We start from the raw sequence: 19,508 nt of genomic DNA, 5'->3' as shown, positions 1-19,508 counted from the left end.
AATCTTGGGCACTGGGACCAGGCATGACGTTTTCCACAGCTGTGGAACTCTGCCCAGCTTCAGGCTCAGGTTGAACAAGTGCTGGACAATGTCACACAGCTGGTCGGAGCAGGTCTTGAGGAGTCGGGAACTGATGTCATCCGGACCTGCTGCCTTCCTCACCTTCATCCTCCTCAGTTGGTTCCTCACCTGCGCAGTTGTGACAGACAGGCAGGAACCAGGAGGCAGAGTGGCGGCTGAGGGTGTGGCAACAGTTGGGAGGGCAGATGTTGGTTGTGGAAAGCTGGTCGTGAGAGGGGGCAGGGAGGGTAAGGCCACAGTGAGAGTTGGTGCAGGTGCAGCTACAGGTGAAGCTGACGGTGGGCCGGGGGCGGCTGGCGTCTTGTCAAACCGATTGAAACAACCACTCAACATAAGCAGTATGTCCTCTGTCCATGTCTGGAAAGACTGCAAACTTCCTTTCTTTTTTGTTGCCATTTAATTTCAGATAATAATCACAGGTTTCCAAATTGGTGACCACGGATTTGCACTTGAGACATCTGGTCGTCGAGCCTTTTGTGACTTTCACTGCAGGGGATGGAAACTGCTGAAATGTGGCCACTTTGTCACCGTGTGTGAGCTTGACTGAAATGGGCAAAACACAAATGGAGCAAAACTGTACCCAGGATGGGAACTAAAGCCAACACCCTTTTACCTTATAAATGAGGTCCATGTATCCAACAGCAAAGAAATCTAATTCAGTGCTGAAGGGTTCTTCGTTGGTACTTTGCTTCTGCTTTACAACTTTCTCCTCCCCTTTCTCTTTGCTGTTGATTACTCCCTGCTCTGGCCCTCGCCTTACTATATCTCTTATGTTGTGAGATTCATAGAGCTGTGATTGAGCGGCAGTCGATCTGTCACAAAAACAACAGAGGTAAAATATGAACATTTTGTGTTGTTTTCCCCTGAGCCAAATTTTATTTATTTTCTGCTTAATTGCAACCACTTCGACTCGTTCATTTCATGAAGTAACACCATTTGTTATGTGCTACTGGTGGATTTCCACGTTATGCTAATTACAAAACAGTTTTGCGCACGTGCAAACATAAAAAAAGGGAAATGCTGCCCCTTGTAGAGAAGAAAAAACATTGCCAGAGGCCATGGCCAGCGCTTTATCAGCACCCGTTCGGGAATGGCGCCCTACGTCATAATTTCAATTCCCGAATAAATTCATGAATGGCAGTGAATGAGTTAATCATTCCAAAAAAAGCTTCACATATGTGAATTGTGAATTCCTCCATTGTGAGAAAAATAAAGGTTTTCTTATCTTATCTCATTAGACACATAGTAATACAAATTAAGAGATAATAAAAAAGAATGTAAATACATGAACAGTTTTTGTAAAAGAAACACACGCACACACACACAGAGCCGCATACTTCAAGGTACCACCGTCTCCAATGAAAAGAGGAATATCACAAAATGTGTATTGCAGATTTTTTTTTCCTTTATGAACTATTATTTTATTATTTTCACATTTTACCGCCCATAATACAGTAAAGTCTCGTTATATCGATATTCAAGGGAGTCCGAAAAAATATCGATATAACCGGGACTATCGATATATCCGATCCTGCGCCGAACTGCATTAAACAAAAGCTGCCAAAAGAGGGCAGCCAAGCGCCATATAAGAAACGGAGCTGGCCATTAGCTCCCTTTTTTTTTGGGAGATGTTCCCCCAATGTTGCCTCAAAATGGCACATATAATTCTTTAATGATTGTAAACATGTATGCTTTAATCTTCAGAACTACAGTGTATTTGAAACATATTCATAACTGGATGTGTAACAAGAAAGCATATTATCCGAATCTGAAGCCATTGTTTGGATTCACAAGCAATGCAAGACGTCTTGGCGTGAAGTCATTTTTATTTGCATTTGAATAAAAAGTGACATCGGCTGTCCTTTAATGCACAGTATGGAATGTTAATAATTTTCAAAATCATCGCGCTTCAGCAGACAAAACAAGAAACATTGTTGCAAAAAACGATTGCATTCATATACAGTACAGTGGGCATGTACATAACACAACAGGGAAACTGCAACGCTTACATCTTACTGTATTATGTATACAAAGTCATCAATCTTCTTCTGCTTCCCATTTTTACCTTTTAACACAAACACTTCAATCTCGTCTGCTACACACGAGCTAGCGTCTGAAAATGAAAATGGCTCTGCTACACGGGTGCTGGGCACGTAACCAAGTCACCTGACCAAGTCGACCAATGGCGCGACTGATGGCGTGACACGTAACCAAGACACGTGACCAAGTTGACCAATGGCGCGACCGATGGTGTGTCACGTGACAAAGTCGACCAATGGCGCGACCGATGGCGGCTCACGTAACAAGACACGTGACCAAGTTGACCAATGGCGCGACGGATATATCGATATAAACAACAAAAATGGCCAGCGGGGGATGAAAAGGAGCACCGTAATAACCGGAATATCGTCATAACGTATCGTACTAAACGGTACTAATTATACATAAAAAGACTAGAAATGTGCAAGGGAAATGAAAATAGTATCGTAATAAGCGGTACTATCGATATAACCGATATCGACATAACGAGACTTTACTGTATTTGCCGATCTTTCACATGATACATTACAGACAATACAAATTGATTTATATATATAGCACTTTAACAACAGCTGAAACTGTAACAAAGCGATGAATATGGACCTGATCCTGACATTTTTAGCTCAACTTTGAAGGTTAGAGCATTTAATCTTAATTCCATCTTCTAACAAGACATTTGACTTTTTCATGCAAACAGTTGGTGGAAAACATGATCTGTCTTTCAAGGCGAGCTTGGATGGATTTGGCCCCGAACACCACGAGCCTATTAAACACCTTCAAGATGAACCAGAACAGAGACAGTTGTCGAGCCAATTTACATCATCACTATTAATACGCCGCCTTCTTTTTGTTTGGGTTCCATCACTCTGTCAGACTGAGCTCCTGTAAGGAGGAGATAAAGCCCCCCGGCAGGGCACCGCAGCTTTCGCCTTCCGACTTCCTGGACAAGCTCATGGGACGAACGTCAGGATACGATGCTCGCATCAGACCCAACTTCAAAGGTAAACGAAAGAGCCAAAGGAACAAATGCCAGGAAGCCACACTATGGGAACCAAAAAAAGGGACAGACGTGGGAGAACAAAGTGGAGCAAATGTGTGATGCCAGGGCCAGAAATTGAACGACACACAAGCAGGATTTCTTTGTAGGCCAAGAAACAGATTGCAGTATTAACTAGGAGGCACAAAGCTACCATGATCTGATTTTCTAAACAGTCTATCCTCATTAGGGTCATAGGTGAGTGATATACTATCCGTGATGACAGTCCATCCTCTTCTTCCTAATGTTGAAAAAAGCAAAGAAACATTTCTTGACAAGCATACAGACTGTTTGATTATTTAAATTCATTGCTTTTTATTCAAATGCATACTCCAGGTCATCTGAAATATAAAGAAATACCTGTTATAACACATACATTTGGAATGTATTACATCTTCCGTGTATTGAGATTTATGAGACAACCTCTATATTGACCTCACTTTTCGTAATAAGGTTCTGCTTGACTTGAAAATGGCCCAAATGTGAACTACATCTTGTCGGATGTGCACAGTGACAAAAGTGCCAAGTTTGAAGGTACAATTGGGAAAAGTTGACCATTTAATGTTTTGCTTTGTTTTCTTTTTTTCCCACTTGACTCTTTTAGCCACTGCTGTAATTCATAGGACCTCCCCGTTGACCTGCTCCGCTTAAAATAACAGGTTACTGAACAGAGACGAAATAGTTGATAAAGACAGAATCAGGGTTGCTAATTTAGCTATTTTAGTCTTTTCATTTTGTTACTTTTCTGACTCCTCTCGAGACTATTAAAAAACTCATTGTTTACATCCTACTATGAGGTATGACAGGTAAAAAGGAGATCTGACCCATAAAGCTCGTTTGGTTTATTGTTGATTGGATCCCCATTTTCACTTGCTTTAAAGGGATCGTTGTTTGTGAGTTCCTAGTCTTCTGATTCTGTTTGCTTTCTCCTTCAGGCCCACCTGTGAATGTCACCTGCAATATTTTCATCAACAGCTTCGGTTCCATCACGGAAACAACCATGGTAAGCGCAAGTTGCATTTTCATTACCGAATCTGGCCGCCGTCTCATTAAAACTCGCCAGAATTCTGTTGGGATCGTGGAGCACGATTGTTTACAGGCCGCATCTTCAAAAGGCCAAAATGCTTGCTTGCTTTCTCACAATTAAAGCCGGTTTGTCTCATTTCTGCACTTCCTGGAGCATAGCGCTGCACCGCTCCAAAACTAACACGTCGCTGGAGTGCGCATGTTGAAGTGTCCACTCTGCAATTAAAATCAAGCAGTGGGAAAATGAATAGTGGGGCAGAGCAAAAGTTTTCCCTCGAGGCTGACATCCACGGAGATCGCACTGCTAAGTCAGCATTTGGGAGTGGGATACTGTATAAATGACTTTGAAAGGAGTCCTAGATCCCTGGACTTCATGTCAAGATTGACCAACAACATCTGTGATATTCGTTGTACTAAGTTCATCCTGACTACTTGATATCTAATTTAAAGCAGATTCTTCACTTACAGACAATGTATTATAGGTGTTGAAATACCTGACATGTTTCGGCATATACTGTGATATTGTTGCACACAATGGCATAACAGTTTTCTGAAAAAAAAAGGCACAAACAAAATCACTTTTGTAATTTTAAGCAATGGATATATCACATCAGTTGACTACCATATTGCCATGCTACCGATGGGGGGGGGGGATGACTTTTATTTGTAGGCATTTATGAATAATCCATCCATCCATTTTCAATCCCATTGAACCCCATTCCCAATTACAGTCTGTGTTTGGTAAAATTGGGATGAAGTGATGTTAGATTTCTTCAAAAACTTTTCTCAGGTATTAGGTATTATTAATATTATAATTTTATTATTAATATTGTTATTGTTTGTGTATTTCATTGTGACAGTGGACATTAATCAACGCAGGAACAGTGTAAATGCACATAAACACTAGTTTTCAGCCGTAGTCCCACGGCAGGTTTCCAACATCACAGTGAGACACAAAACTTTAAGACTGCAATGACAGAAATAAGAACTACATTGGTCAGGAATCGTAAAAGAGACAATTAAAAACTGTTTTAGGACTCAATTACAAGAGAAAAAAAACGAACGGACAAGTTAATTGATAATCATTAAAAAATAAATCCAGGTACAGGTATTTCAGTTGGTTATTTTACTGCTCCTCTTGAAAAAAAAATTCAGTTGTGTTCTACAAACATGGAAGAGTCACTTAATTTTTCTTTCTCAAATGGCCCAGGCACCAGGTAATCAATTATGACTAACTCCTTCCACCCCTACTATGTAGGACTACAGGCTTAATGTTTTCCTACGCCAAAAATGGAACGACCCTCGTCTGGCGTACAGCGAATACCCGGATGACTCGTTGGATCTCGATCCATCCATGCTGGACTCCATCTGGAAGCCTGATTTGTTTTTTGCCAACGAAAAGGGTGCCAACTTCCACGAAGTCACCACTGACAACAAGCTACTCAGGATTTTCCAAGATGGCAGCGTTCTGTACAGCATCAGGTAATGTGTCATTTTTAGTATTTTCTGCATTTGCAGATGGAAACAAGCTTTACCTGGCCCTACTTACTATGTTTCATTTGACTCATATATATATATATATATATATATATATATATATATATATATATATATATATATATATATATATATATATATATATATATATATATATATATATATATATATATATATATATATATGGTCATGAAATGTAATTTTTCAAATCTGAATTTTGTGGTGGCGGCCCGGTAGCCGAGTGGTTAGCACACCGGCTTCACAGTGCAGAGGTCGCCGGTTCGCGTCCCGGTCCGGCCTCCCTGTGTGGAGTTTGCATGTTCTCCCCGGACCCGCGTGGGTTTCCTCCGGGTCCTCCGGTTTCCTCCCACACTCCAAAAACATGAATGGCCGGCAGATTGACCACTCCAAATTGTCCCTAGGTGTGAGTGTGAGAGTGACTGTTGTATGTCTTTGTGTGCCCTTCGATTGGCTGGCAACCAATTCAGGGTGTCCCCCGCCTCGTGCCCGAAGACAGCTGAGATAGGCTCCAGCAACCCGCGACCCTAATGAGGAATAAGCGGTACGAAAAATGAGATGAGATGAGATGAATTTTGTGGTCTAATCTTTAGAGCAGGGGTGCTCACACTTTTTCAGCATACGAGCTACTTACAAAAACTACTAAGTCAAAATGATCTACCCACGACAAAAATGCAAAGCATAATTATTTTCAAATGTTTAAGGATTCTTTGTATGTACAATGTATGTTGATGTACCTTGCATAATTGAATAAGCCAATATTGCACACATAATAACTACATATACATCATATAATAAATAACTATTAACATTTTTTTGTAATTACCTGAGTTTACTTTGATGACTTGCACTTAATTGAATCAGCCAGTGATGCATAGTCCGGACAGTAGCTGCTGACAGCCAGCCTCAAGCACATTTCCAAATGTTCATCATTCATGGTGGAACGGTATTTGGACTTAATGATCTTCATGTAGGAAAAGGCTGACTCAGATAAATAAGTGGAGCCGAATAATGCCGTCAAGGAGGTAGCACATTTCCTCATGTTGGGGTACTTTTCCTGTGTGAGTAAGTTCCAGAACTGTCCAAGTCTCTGAACAAGGAGTCAGCTGCTTCAACGAATGCTTCTTTTACCATCTCTCCGTCTTGGAAGGACTTATTGTTTTTAACGATGGCGTGACTCACCCGGAAAGATGCTTCGGTGGCGACTTTCGCTTTTGAAGAATGTTGAGTGAAAAATGACTGCTGTCCGGACAACTGGGATTTTAGTTCGTCCACCGTTCTCTTTCTCAGCTGGCTTTTAAAAACAATAATCTGTGTAAATGTGCAAAATAGCCACGTCTCAATGCATGTCATATTACTACACTGTATTTGAAGATCATATCTTAAAAAGGCTATCATAAAATTATATCATAAAAAATCTCTCTGTCTTTCTCTCTGTCTATCTCTATCTTTACTCTCTGTCTATCTCTATCGCTATCTCTATCACCCAATTCCCATTGAGTTAATAAATCTGCCTCAGTGCCCAAACCACAGTTTTTGGTTCTCTCCAGCTATTCAGTTTGCTTTCCTAATTCCAAAAGAATGCATATTAGATTCATTGACGACTATAAATTATCCCTGGGTATGAATGCGACCATGTACTGTAGTTGTCCATGTACCCTGAAACAGTTTGGCGTCCACAAAGTCAGCTGGAACTAACACCAGCTCACTCAAGTGCTAATGAATTGGATTGGATTTGGATTGGAATATGAATGGCATCGGAAGTGGATGGATTCCTGATATGGCACAGAAGAATTTGCCTCTTCTAAATAGAATTCAAATAACAATGTGAGCAGATGAGATCATTTGTAGGTGAGTTGGAGACATTCTGTCAAATGGGCCACCCCTGAGCATTATTACCAGTTGCAGCAATCACGTCGCCTCTGGCCTGTGCGCCTTGGCAGAAAATTGCATTCCTTTCGGCACGCTCCCAAATCGGTCCCTGTCCTCCCAGCATTCCGTCCATATTGATTCCTCAACAAATAAGCAGAGGTGCACAGTACAATAAATTATCTATATGTGGGGTTTTGCTCTGTTTGGGGTGTATTTAACACAAACAAACAAGGCTATTGTTGGACCTGAGATAATTTTCACATGACTACAGTGATAATATACAGTGATAAATTTTTCCCAAAAAGAATCAGAGTAAGTATTGTCATATGTACTACAATTCTAGAGTCAACTTTCCTTCTTCTACATGGCCAAACAGTATTCATGAAATGAATACATCTGAAATAAACTTTATGTATGAAATGAATTGACATATATGAAGAGTTAGGAATATGAAGTTGTGTTAAGTTCATACTGTCTACTTGTTATCGAATTTACAACAGATTCTTTTCTTACAGACAGCGGCTTTTTTAGGTGTTCAATTACCTTGCATGTTTCAGCAGAAGTATACACCGTGGAAGAAGGCGGAAGTATACACCGTGTATTAAAAATATCCGGGGGGATTATTTTGGCAGATACATTTTTACAAGACTAGACATAAAAATCGTAATGGCAGCTATTTATCAAACTTTACAATACTGCTTTGTTTCCCCATCAATACTGCAAAATAGGCTGCCACGGTTGCATTTTGTGGCCATTCCACCTTTTAAGTGGTCTCACAAATGTTTCTGTTCAATCCACCAAGTTTGAATCAAGACAGCCAAACTTTTCTTGTTTAAGAAATGTCAACCTTTCATACATAAACTTTGCCATATGTGGCTGGTAGACAACCGTCCTGAAGACCAACATGACATTCACCCAGCCGGTGACAGCTCATTAAGACTAGTCTACTCGTGGAATCAGACATTTTTGGGGAAAAGGAATACATTGTTATGAAGTGGCAGTCGGAGAGTTGTCACCTCACAACCGAATTTGAAATGGATGACTCCAACATTTTTTTTTTTCAATTTTCTCTTTACTTCCTGCAATCTTATGATTATCTGTTCATGTGTCAAAAAAAAAACTAATAAACATTCTCTAACTATTTACAGCAATCGCTTTGTTTGGCCATTTCTTTGACTGATGTTTTATTCCTTTGCGGGTTTTTTCTATGCTTTCTACTGTCGCTTATTGCAGTTCTTCCTCCTGTCTTTCAATCTGTTTTCCGTCTCAGGCTTACTCTCATCCTGTCCTGCCCCATGGACTTGAAGAATTTCCCCATGGACATTCAGACGTGCACCATGCAGCTTGAGAGCTGTGAGTCTTCTTCTCGACTTCCTTTCACACTTTTGGCTGTCTTGCCTGTGTTTTTCCCTCTTTGCCTCATATACACTGTGAAGTGTCCAATTAGGAGAGATTGGGTATACGCTGTATCTCCACTGAAGAGTAAATATATTGTGTTATTGATGTTATAATCATCAATCTATTTACGTAGGCCTCATTGACCTTTTCCTAATTGCATCCCCAGTGTCTTGGTTATTTCTTATTACGTTTTGTGATGCAAGAAAAAGTATCTCCTTTGCATTAAGCCTATGAAACCACCTGAAAAGGCTGGTTTCTCTTTCACTGATAAAGTCAATGGGGGAAACAAAAATGTGCTCTCCTTGCCGCTCTTATCTCTAGCAGTATGTGCTTATCAGATGGCACACAAACAAAAGGTATTATGCTCCAAGCCAGTTATGTCCTCTTTTCACTGGAGAATACATGTATATTATTTATTTCAAATGTATAAATAAAAAATAAATGTTATTTTGTGCAGATGGGCAGCAATGAACATAAATTAGAAAGTTAGTAGACGCTTTATCCTTTACTGGTAATAATGGGGCAATAGATACACTTTTAAAGCACAAGTGCCAATTTTGTTGTTCTTTGCTTGTATTGTGTTAGCTTTAGACATTTTTGAACTGATTTTACTTGAAGGCAGTCACGTATATGTTTGGAACTCATTAATGGAAGATTTAAAGAAAGAACAACATTGATCTAGGAAATTAGAGCACTGAAGACAAACAGAAACAAAATAAAATTCTATGAAAAGTGACTTTATGTATGGATTTGCACATACAGTGGACTCTTACTATTCACATCAGATAGGAACTTGGCTGGTCCAGAAGTCATAAAAATCTGTGCATAATTGAAATTTATGTTATACAATTTTAAACGAAAAGAACATACGGTTTGCATGCCTGTCTGTCTGTCTGTCTGTCTGTCTGTCTGTCTGTCTGTCTGTCTGTCTGTCTGTATGTCTGTCTGTATGTCTGTCTGTCTGTCTGTCTATCTGCCTGTCTGTCTGTCCGTCCGTCCGTACGTATGTATGTAAGTTTCAGTTTTATTGTAATTTGTATGCTTGTATACATGCAAGATATGTGGGAGATAATTGTTCTAAATAATAAAATGAAGATTGACAAATTCTGAGGCTCAACAAAGCAATCAAATACTGCAAATGCATTACTGTCAGCACTTGTTGCTGTTAAATGTAAGTGTTAAATGTATAGTGATGAAACCCAAAAGGGAAATATTACCTTGGCTCGTGCCGGATATCGAGTGGATGTTGGCAGTTTTACTGCCACTACTGTTGCCATGGCAACATGAAAGAGAATGGCGAAGGGAAAAAAACAATAACAGACGTTACCTTTGGGAATGTGAGGAGGGGTGGCCAATTCCGTGGCCACTGTTTTTATTGTTTTTCTTCTCGCCTTTCATGTTGGTTGAAGGGTAAAAAAAAAAAAAAAAAAAAAACACATTGTGTAACATTTCAACACGTGCGCAAACACACACACAGACAGTATTACTTACTTTCATGGAGCCATTAGTGCCCACAAATCTGCTGTGTGTAGTAACGCAGGCACATGTTTCGGTTTAATAACTATGGGCTGTTTTAACATGAAAACAGGAGCTGCTATGACAAACGTTTGTTACTTTATCTTCTGTATTCACATTACTTTCATGGAGATTTTTTATTGCACCTTGATGGCTGCATCAATTATGTAACAACCACTATCATCTGCAAAGGAGGAAAGCGGGGAAGAAAGAAATAAGGAAGGAGAGAGGGAAAGTGGGAAAAGAAGGAAAGAGAGAAGGAAAGGAAAGAGGAAAGGAAAGATAAAAGGAAGCAAACAGGAAAGACAAAAGGTAAGAAGGAAAGAGAAAAGGAAAGAAAGAGGAAAACTACGATTAATTATGTCAAGAGAAAATCATTGCCATGCTCCAGGTGAATGGCAGAGAATTCCTTCATGAACAAGATGAAGTAGATTTCAGTGGAGTTGTGTTTTCAGCCAGTTGCTTGTGGCGAGGCGGGAAAACGTAAATAATTAATGTGAGGCCTGATGGGTCCTCGTAGACATCAGTATTATTCAAATCTGTTCGGAATTCTGCATTGTTGAATGTGGCATGCATTTTTAATACATCTGGTGTATAATCAGGCAGGAAAGAGAAAAAAGTACAGAGCACATACAAAACATTGCATGTGTGAACATTATAAGCGAACTTGTACTTAAAACGAGACATTTCAAAACCTTGCAAAAAACGTGTTTTTCTTCAATTACTTATGGGCACATATTCCGCTAAATTTCTTCAAGCATGTTTTTTTTTAACTTACACACAAGACAATATGCTTGTCGTGTGTCTTCTCACTTTTTCAAACCCATTGTGGGAAACACCGTTGTTGCTGTTCCATGTGACCTTTTCCGTGACAGGCACCTTGGCAGAGGTCGTGTCATCAGAAGGCAATCGCTACCATCTTCACATGAATCATTCCCTGCGTTTAATTAGTCGAAATGTCGCTCATACACACTCTGATATCGCATCTCATTCAGGGAAGTGAACTGAAAGAAATGATGAGAGATTGAAATGGTGTCCTTGTGGGGTAACAACATCTCGCTTCATCCATTTAATGAGAAAAACACCAGGCAACAATCACTTTTATTGTGACAGAGTATGTCGCGGTAAATGTCGTCACCTGCAAAGCAGACGTGGCATCTGTTCAGCTGACTTAAAGAGGAAGTGCTGCAGGAATAAAAACGTTGCGACATATTTCAACAATAGCTCGAGCAGAATTGTGGAAAATAAAAAAGAGTGAGGAGTGTGTCATTCATCTAAGACTTAAATGAATGAACACTTAGTTTCTAAGTGAACAAATAAACTGCTACATTAAATAGACACCTACCGTTTCCATTGCATAGTACGAGATGTTCTTACGTGACGCTGTCTTTCACGAAGACGATTCAAGTGAACTCCAACTCATTTGAACACCGTTGCTGACCAAAACAGCAGCACAGACAGGCATAACATGCTCTCAGATGGAATTAATTATGTGTGGAGGCATTCCTCATATCGTAAAGTCGCTCCGTGTGCTGCATTGAATGATGATGTTACGTTGTGAGGCTTAAATGACACTGGTTAAAATATCTTTTACTACTTTTTTTTCCTGCATCAATGATGCAATGTAACAATCCTCTATAATTTGTTTGCACTGATTCCAGATCTGCCCTCAAACTTTCTGTCACACACCAGCTTTGTATATGAATACAAATATAATCATATCATACAATCGATGAGAAGGTTTCTTCAGCCGTCATCTGTACTTTTTGAAGGTGTCGGACGTTTTGCCTCCTATCCAAGAGGCTTCGTCAGCGAACCGTCAAAAAGTACAGATGACGGCTGAAGAAACCTTTTCATCGATGGACCACTCCTGTACGACTGAGAGCTTACACAGACATATCATACAATGTATCTAAAACATTAATATTTGAGAATTAAAGGTCAACCAACACCATGTTTAGTTTCCTAACTGACATCAGAAAAACGTTTTATAGCATCTAAAATACCCAAAACACACAGGCTGATATTTTTAGTCAAATGCAAAACACCAATAAAAATGACTTAAAGTTGCCCAAAACTGCCACTAATGAGCTCCAAACGAGAGAGATTCCGAAAGTCCTGCCCCCTTGTTTGTGACGTCACATTGGGAAACTGGGCGAATCTGCCATCCTGGCCCACCTACACACTCCCCCTCCAGCTAGTGCTCTACGGCTCCAAGCTAACAGCAGCTTGTCCGATCGGTTTGCTACCACCTATATACATATTGGCGATTGCTCTCTTGCACCACCGCATTGTTCGGCTGACAAGATGACAGCGGTTATCCAAGCGGCAAAACGCTAACTCCGGTTAGCTCCTCGTCGCCCTTCGGCTGGTGCTCTATGGCTCCAAGCTCACAGCAGCTCAATGCTTGTCCGATCGGTTTGCTCCACTAATATACATATTGGCGACAGTGATGTGCGGTGAGGTTCATGGCTGGTGAGGCACTGACGTCATCAGTAGATTTAAAAACATGAACTCTACAGAGTACCTTATTCATCATTTGATTGGCAACGGTTAACGTGGTTTGTTTAAAATGTCATTTGGCATGCTTATAAACTGTAGCATAGAAAAAAAATTAAAAACGTGATTATCGTGTTACCTTTACTTATAAAAGAAGAATCTGTAATCACCAGCACCCCGTGTCATGAGGCAGGAGAACTGTGCGCCTCACCAATGCACAGCTTTGATAAAAGTAAAATAAAATAAACACTATAGTACTGTGTTTATAATGTAAAGTGACTCTACATTATATACACCAGCTAAACTGTAGAAATGTATTTCATATACTCAAAGTGTTTGAACACTTTAATAGCGATATGCAGGGGGACAGCAATGCGGTCTCACTGCAGAGCAAGCCAGCACAGCAGTTAGCATAGTCATTACGCAATCCATGGTGAGGCTCAGCCGGCTGTTGCCTCCTTGCTCGTCTCTACGAAGTATTTGAACGGTAAATGTGAAAATTCAGCGATTTTGAAAAAAATCCAAACATGGTGAAGTTAAATGGAAAAGAACTTGAAAGTACAAATCACTAAATAAATATAACTGTTTAATGTATTTTTTCATTTGATATTTCCATGATGACAGGTGAGGCACTGCCTCACCTGCCTCCCCTTACTGCACGTCACTGATTGGCGATGACTCTCTTTCACCACTGTGGAAGCACCTTCCTCGCCATTCTCAGGCTGAGAGGGTGACAGTGGTCTCCTGTGTATCGCTTTCTCGCTCAATTCACAATGTCAACAACTCAGGGCGTTCCCAATGTGACATCACTTCTGGCATTCAGTTTTTGTAAAATGCGGTCAGTAGAAGTAATTTGAAGTGATTTTACAAATTACGGACGCAACTTGTCGGAATTTGTGATTTGTCCTTTAAAGTAAATGCATTACACTGTCATGCTATACAGTCAAACATCAGAGTGTTGCGAGTTCACTCTCCAATATACAGTATATGTATATCGGAAAATACGGTATCGATGTATTACCGTATTTTTCGGTGCATAAGGCGCATAAGGTGTATAAGGGACACCCCCAATGAATCAGAATCAGAATCATCTTTATTGCCAAGTATGTAGAACACACAAGGAATTTGTTTCCGGTAGAACACGCACACATATAAGATGCACCTGGGTATAAGTCGCATCATTTGAAGAAAATCAAACTTTTGGGTGCACCTTATTCACCGAAAAATACGGTAATTGAAGGTTTGTGACTTGAGATCTACAGTATTTAGGATCAGTTTTAACAGGTCACCAATTTACACGGATAATTGTATTGCTACATGGTAAAATCCATTAGGCTCAAGCATTCATAAGTCAAACTGAGAAAAACATACGAAAAATATCACTAAAAAGTAAAGACATTTGCTTTAGGAGCAAATGAAGCACATTTCCAGTTGACCAGTGTAATTTGTACCCAATGAGATTGCTACACAATATGTGTAAGATGTTCTGCAAGCTATGGAATACGTATTTTCAGTTGCACCCACAATTTTGAAATAAGGAAAAAAATAAGTATTGTTTTGGATTGGATTGGATTGGATTGGATTGGATTGGATTGGATTGGATTTGCCTTTATTAGTCTCACAGTGGAGTTTTAAGTATTTTTTTTTTTATTTTTATCTATTTTTTTGGTGGTCATAATTTAATTCCTGCTCCTTCCACAGTCGGCTACACCATGAACGACCTGATCTTCGAGTGGCTTTCTGAGAATCCCGTCCAAGTCGCCGACGACCTCACCCTGCCCCAGTTTGTGCTCAAAGACGAGATGGATTTGGGCTACTGCACTAAATATTACAACACAGGTAACATACCAAACAGGGTTTTGATCGATTCAACTGTCACAATGAGTAATGGGATACCCATGTGGTGTAAAATCCAGGTAAATTCACCTGCATAGAGGTCAAGTTCCACCTGGAGCGTCAGATGGGCTACTACTTAATCCAGATGTATATTCCTTCGCTCCTCATCGTCATCCTCTCGTGGGTGTCTTTCTGGATCAACATGGATGCCGCTCCCGCCAGGGTGGGCCTGGGTATCACCACAGTGCTCACAATGACCACGCAGAGCTCTGGCTCACGGGCCTCACTGCCAAAGGTGAGGCATATCTTTGAGGAGTTAACTCATTCACTGCCATTCATGAATTTATTCTGGAATTGAAAATATGACGTAGAGTGCCATTTCCGAATTTGTTCGAGTTTTGTTTTTTTCTTGTTTGGATGCCGATAAAGCGCCGGCCATGGCCTCTGGCAATGTTTTTTTTCTTTCCACAAGGGGCAGCATTTCCTTTTTTTCCATGTTAGCTTTGTTCCAGCTTCACTTGTTGTTAAAGCGCTATATAAACTAATATGTATGTATGGCATTGTATTTTGGACAGCCACCCACATTTCAAGCTCATATAACTCCAGACTCTATAATTTAGGAATTAACTCTTTTTTTTCTAATTAAAGAAGAGAGTCTAAGGTCTCTTGCTTTGCATTGAATTTTTATTTAGTCCTAAAACTTAAGATTCTGTGGGTCCTGGAATTCAAGTGACAATGACAAAAACCCGGGTACTGGAGTGGACACATTTTTGCACGTCTGGCAGTGAATGAGTTAACAGTGGGAAATGATTACTTACAAAATCAAGAAATATATTAAAAAAATATTGACAACAACTAAAACCGAGCATGACAAAATATTATTAGTGTGTGTCTATACTTGTGTTTGTTTAGTTTTCCCAAGATATTTTATTGTTATGTCATGACAAAAAATTTTGTTCGGAGAAATATGTTTTAAGTGCCGGTAATGCCTTAATCATTCACCCTTTGACATATACGGCAAGGCAGCAGGAAGTAATATGTTACCAACACACACACACACACGTGATTTCGGACTTGTAATTACTTTGTTTTACTTGGATATTGAATAATATTTTTCAAAACTCCAAAGCGTAATGTCTGTGACATTATGATGTGAATGACACACAGGTTTTCTGCTGATGGGAACAGCATGTGGAGAAAAAAAGCAAACGGCCATTTTGCTAATTTAAAAAATACTCATAATACCAGCATTTAAGGAAAAAGTTTTGCCAACACTTTAGTCCAGATCCAATTTCCAGCAGAAGACAAATTCCCTGAGCCTCACTGTGTCAAAAACCTCAGTGAGCAATCAAATACTTTTTATGCTGCTTGTCAGAAGCTAGTACTGTTTTACAATGCGAATTTGCATTCCCAAACAAATATCTATTCAGCTCTTGTTACCTTTTGGCTTTGATATGACAGTCAGTGTTATTCAGTTGCTGGATACCGGCCATAGCTTGAAAATGGCTCTGGATCTCCGCCAAGTCAAGCTTCCAAGTGATTGGAAAAAAATATGTGAGGCAGGAATATGTTTTTTTTAATTCAGAATACCTTGTTCTCACACACACATGCACACGTATTTTGAGAAATAGGAAGAAACGCACACTGGGCTACAGTGATACCTCGGTTTACGAACGTTAAATTTGTGAAAATTTTACCTTGGCATACAAACTATTTTTCGGGATACACACAGAGCTGCCACAATGAGTGATGTGTCGTTCGCGAACGAGCCCGTTCTCCTAAAAGAAAATGGCAGCTGGCTTGTTTAGGTCCTCTATTCCCTGCCCCCAGTCGTCGGTTAAAGCCACATGATTGGTCAAGAACGCAGTAGTGTAGGGGGGTTTACAGATAGAGAGAGAGTGAAGCCATTCTCCAAAAAAGACAATGGCTGCATTTTTTTGTCCTCTATTCCCTGCCCCGAGTCGTTGGTTAAAGCCACGTGATTGGTCAAGAAGGCAGCAGTGAGGGGAGGTGGTTTAAACACGAAAGAGACAGGCAGACGACAGTTATAAAATGGATAGAAAACAGTGAAATTAAGACTCGTTTCAACTTTGATAGTTCAAAGGCAGAGTGTAGACTGCAAGGTTAAAATTCCCATCAATCAGGCTCCACAAATAACACGCACTAGCCATCAGTTCAATTTGAAATGAAAAGACAAGCAAGGGAACCAGGTATTAATGATGTTTCTAGTGTGTCTGCTTTCATATGTTGCTGTTGCACTATCACAACCTCCACGATGTACAACCCAGAGCTCCCTGAGACACTTTATGCAAAAAGCTATCCATTCCAGCAAGCCATCAACAACCATCACAAAGGTAAATAAAATGACTTTATATACAGTACAGTTTATTTCTTTAATTATAATACCATAGCACATTTATTACACATAGAATAAGGTATATATTGTGTAGTTTTAAGGCTTAGAAAATTAGAAAGTAGAAAATTGTGTTTTATGGGGACCTGGGAACAGATTATTCTCATGTTAATAGTTTTCTATGGGAAATGAATTTTTGGGATACACTCTTTTCACTTTACACACTGTCTGGGAACCAATTAAGTTTGTAAGCCAAGGTATCACTGTATAGTATTGTCCATGCATACAGCAATATCCGTTTATCTACCTATCCAATCTAAAAAGCAGTCACATGATCATAACAAAGTTAAACACTTGTTAACATGCGTTTCTGACATGGCAGTTAATGGAATATGTACAACCAAAAATGATTTCAAAGCAGGAATTGTAGGTCAGACCTCACTCTCACCTTTGACGTCTTCACATCCTCATTACCGCATGTCTGTATTCTCCTGCGGGGACACTCTGATAAGGGAGCCGTCATGAACATGCCAACTCAGTCTCAATTATCTGAGGCGAAAAAAAATCTTGTGAAATTGATTCTACATACTTTGCACAAGTGGGGAATCTGGATAGTTTGTATTCAGACAGTTTCTGTCTCGCAACCACGTTCCTGTGGCGGTCTTTGTAGACTGTTCTCACTTTTCATCCGCCAAATAATGATCCATTATTTTGTTTGATATACCCCAGCCTAAAAAGCTCAAACCAGAAGCTCAATGTCAGGAGTTCACATTTGATGAAGTGAAGATCTGGATTAGATTTGATTGGCCGATTCCTCCAAAGTTTTTCAAAGATGTCAAAAAGGGGATACTCAGAAGACGGGGCGGCTTATTCAGTGATGAAATTGTAACGCGCCGTGAATGGAGGGCAAAGAGGATGAAAATATGCAAGACAAAAAAAATAAAGTCCCAGGTCAGGGGAGGACAACAATAGCAAATGGTGATGTCATCGTGTCCTCTGCGTGAGAGTAAAGTCATTCTGTTTTGTCGTCATCTGGAAAAGCAAACACATGTTCTGCTCGATTGGCCAGAGGATCAATGTGTTTTCGAGTGTGAGACTGCAGTGTGTAACCATGGAAACTGCATTTCCAGCTCGTGGACAATACCGACGATGCTAACAACTAAGGACAGACACACACAATGAATTATGCCCACCTAATGGATTTGGGACTGGGTAATTCATATTTGGTGAAAAGGATGTTGAATGCATTGTGCAGCAAAGACTGTGGTGTTATTCTGCCCTGGTTGAACATGGATAAAGTTGTTTCATGAGCAACCAGTTGGATTTTACTGTAAAACAAAACAAAAAGTGCTACACACATTTATTTCAGTACAAGATGGATTTTTGATGGATCTGTTGTTACAACAGATTTCTTCAATTGTAACCATGTAGGCTTGGTCATGCTGATGAGGTGATACCAGGGCGAATGGGGCAATCAGGGCCAGTCATAGACCATTATCAGTCACTACAAAAGAGGTGTAGCCTCAGGGAATAGTCCTCTGCTCCCTCCAACCTTAGAGCAGGGACCTATCAAAGCAGCAGAGGGGGAAAATGACTCTTCGAGTCATCCGGGATTCAAAATATGCTTGAAGAATCTCAAGTATCCGTTTACTTGGTGTTCATCATCAGAAAGACAAATCAAACAAAGGGGATTTACCTGACTCAATCTGTGGCAAAATGAGAAATACTCGTCAACAATGTAACAGCAAGCAAGGGTGCCACGTTGATAGAGAATAAGAAGTTATCATATTTAAAAGTTTCACGCCGTTATATGCTTAGTCAACATGTGTGACTCGAATACACAATTGAAGCACAGACAACCTGAGGTCAATCAGGTCAAGAGACACAGCAAGTTAAACTGTCATCTTGTTCTAGGAGATCTGGCCTTGGACAGAATTTAGGACTTGAGAAACTCCTTATCACAGGAGTAATTTAGGACTTCAAACTCCTTCACAAGAAGAGCTCATTAGCAAGGTTACAAATGTATCAGTTCATGGGAAAACAAAATGTTTTATTACTTAAAGCTGTTCGTGCTTAGAACTCAAGAGGTGTGGTATTCTAATCAAGAAAACTGTTTTACTAATGTATCACTTTAATTTGCATATACTCTCAATAAATAGCCTGTCAGAGGGATGTAGCATTCAGACGTCTGTCATGAATGGCTGCGTCTCCTGCCGGCAGTAAAAAACATTCTTTCTGGGTTCGAGTCTTCGTCCACAGTATCTGATCGAACATCTCTGACACCCGTACATCATATAGGCTGTTCATAATTAACATTCACCTAATAACATGAAAAAT

General features: G+C 40.0%; 1 protein-coding gene across 3 annotated transcripts in view; it reads left to right on the top strand.

The window, feature by feature from the left end:
• glra4a (glycine receptor, alpha 4a) overlaps positions 1-19,508 on the top strand; it is a 48,725-nt gene that overhangs the window by 19,918 nt on the left and 9,299 nt on the right. For all 3 annotated transcript variants that reach the window (XM_089021997.1, XM_089022005.1, XM_089021989.1), the window contains 6 exons: positions 2,995-3,122; positions 4,093-4,160; positions 5,442-5,665; positions 8,841-8,923; positions 14,684-14,821; positions 14,899-15,113. In XM_089021997.1, coding sequence (XP_088878123.1) covers positions 2,995-3,122; positions 4,093-4,160; positions 5,442-5,665; positions 8,841-8,923; positions 14,684-14,821; positions 14,899-15,113 — 856 coding nt within the window. The remainder of the gene's footprint in view (positions 1-2,994; positions 3,123-4,092; positions 4,161-5,441; positions 5,666-8,840; positions 8,924-14,683; positions 14,822-14,898; positions 15,114-19,508) is intronic.

This window comes from Hippocampus bargibanti, linkage group LG02, assembly GCF_051943395.1.
Source record: "Hippocampus bargibanti isolate YZ-2025 linkage group LG02, ASM5194339v1, whole genome shotgun sequence".
Taxonomy (NCBI): Eukaryota; Metazoa; Chordata; class Actinopteri; order Syngnathiformes; family Syngnathidae; genus Hippocampus; species Hippocampus bargibanti.
The sequence above is the reverse complement of the archived record's forward strand: the minus strand, read 5'-3'. Positions and strand labels throughout refer to the sequence as shown.